General features: G+C 53.7%; 1 protein-coding gene across 1 annotated transcript in view; it reads left to right on the top strand.

Moving 5' to 3' along the window:
- Window positions 1-824: 824 nt before the first annotated feature.
- The window catches only part of LOC107116271 (tripartite motif-containing protein 7-like), a 23,892-nt gene continuing 22,989 nt past the window's right edge, over window positions 825-1,727 (top strand). The window contains exon 1 of the mRNA XM_015418169.1: window positions 825-1,057. Within this exon, the coding sequence (XP_015273655.1) occupies window positions 825-1,057 (233 nt within the window). The remainder of the gene's footprint in view (window positions 1,058-1,727) is intronic.

Raw genomic sequence — 1,727 nt, 5'->3', positions numbered from 1 at the left:
CCTGCTACTACGGGAGAAAATAAAAAGGAAGAATCAGAAAAGGGCTACAGTTCGCGCGGGGGGGGGGGCTTCTTGCAAAGAAAAAGCTTGCACATCAGGGAAGGAGTTTCTATCTTTGCCAGGCTGATTTTCGGTTTGCAGCAAGTATTCTTTAGGGTGGCTGGCCTTTCAGTGTGTCCTGCTGTTGTGGGGACAGCTCAAAGCAGCAGGGGAAGCGCTTGAGGGGTGGAATGGCAGCTCTTGGGACTTCTGGCCTTCCAGTCAGCTTCCTCGGGGAAACCGGAGAGTTTCTGACAACCCACAGCGGGGGTGGGGTGGGGTGACTGAACCTGCCTGGGGAGTTTTGGAAAGGGGAGAAGGCGGCCCGCTGGTGCCTGTTAGCCCCACTTCCCACCCAGTGCCTGCTCTTCCCCTGTTGCTTTTCGACTCTGCTGCTTCCAGTCTTACTCAGCAGCAGAGGGGGAGTTTCCCGGCGGGTCAGTGAGCGCTGCCCTCTCCACGCCCGCCTGCCCCAGAGACCCGTCGGGAAGCATCTCCCGCTGCCAGTTCCAGGAACACCGGCCCCCTGTGGCAAACCCCTGGGGTGCCCAGGGGGGAAATGGCTTCCTTCCATCGGAGTCTCCTGCATACTTTTCTACCCCAAATTTCGCCTTCCGCCCGAGGCCCGTTCCCTGGAGCGGTTTTGCTTTTGCAGCTCTATCGCCGGGGTGGTTTATTGTCCTTTAAGAGTCATTTGCAGGTACGGAAACGCCCGTTGTTGCTTCCAAAAGCAGGAAACCGAAACGAACTCTTTTCTTTGGTCTCCCCGCTTCCTCGAGGCAACCATGGCGGTGGCGGGTCCCCTGAAGGAGCTCTGTGAGGAAGCCACTTGCTCCATCTGCCTGGACTTTTTCTGGGATCCGGTGACCATTGTCCAGTGCGGCCACAACTTCTGCCGAGCCTGCCTGACCCGGTCCTGGCGGGAGTCTGGGGCCTGCCCCCAATGCGGAAAAAAAGCTCAGAAGAAGAAACTCCGGCCTAACAGACAGCTGGTCAACTTTGTAGAAATAGCCAAGAAATTCAGCCCTTTGGAAGGGAAGGGGGCAGTCTGCAAGAAGCACCAGGAACCCCTGAAGTTTTACTGCAAGGAGGACGAGGTCCCCGTCTGCATGGTCTGTGGCATATCCCAGGAACACAAAGATCATGAGGTGGTTCTTATCGAGGAGGCTTTCCAAGAAAACAGGGTAAGAAATCTCTGGAGGGAGACTTTCTTGCTTCCTTGTGTGTGGTTCAAAACTCCCCTCTGGTCTGGTGCTAAATTCTCTCAAGCTTAGAGCTGTTGCTGCTTGCTGGCAAGTAACTTTTAATGGGGCATAGAAAAAGGAATGGTTAACTATTAATGAGAGCCAGTTTGGTGTAGTGGTTAAGTGTGCAGACTCTAATCTGGGAAAACCAGGTTCGATTCCCCACTCTTCCAGCTCCTGGTGTGACCTTGGGTTAAGTCATAAGTTATCTCAGAGCTATTCTCTCAAGGGCAGTTTTCAAAGAGCTATCTCGGCCCCACCCAACTCACACGGTGTTTGTTGTGGGGAGGGGAAGGGAAAGGAGATTGGAAGCTGGTCTGAGACGCCTTCAGATAGTGAAGAGCGGGGTATGAATCCAATCTCTTCGCTTCTTCTATTAAAAGGAATGATAGGATTGCCCATTAGAAACACTGGAAGAGGCTTGAAGGCCCATTGGAAATAATG

Source organism: Gekko japonicus, unplaced genomic scaffold (assembly GCF_001447785.1).
Source record: "Gekko japonicus isolate JY-2015 unplaced genomic scaffold, Gekko_japonicus_V1.1 scaffold1933, whole genome shotgun sequence".
In the NCBI taxonomy this organism is placed as follows: Eukaryota; Metazoa; Chordata; class Lepidosauria; order Squamata; family Gekkonidae; genus Gekko; species Gekko japonicus.
This window is presented reverse-complemented; position numbering and strand designations above follow the sequence as displayed.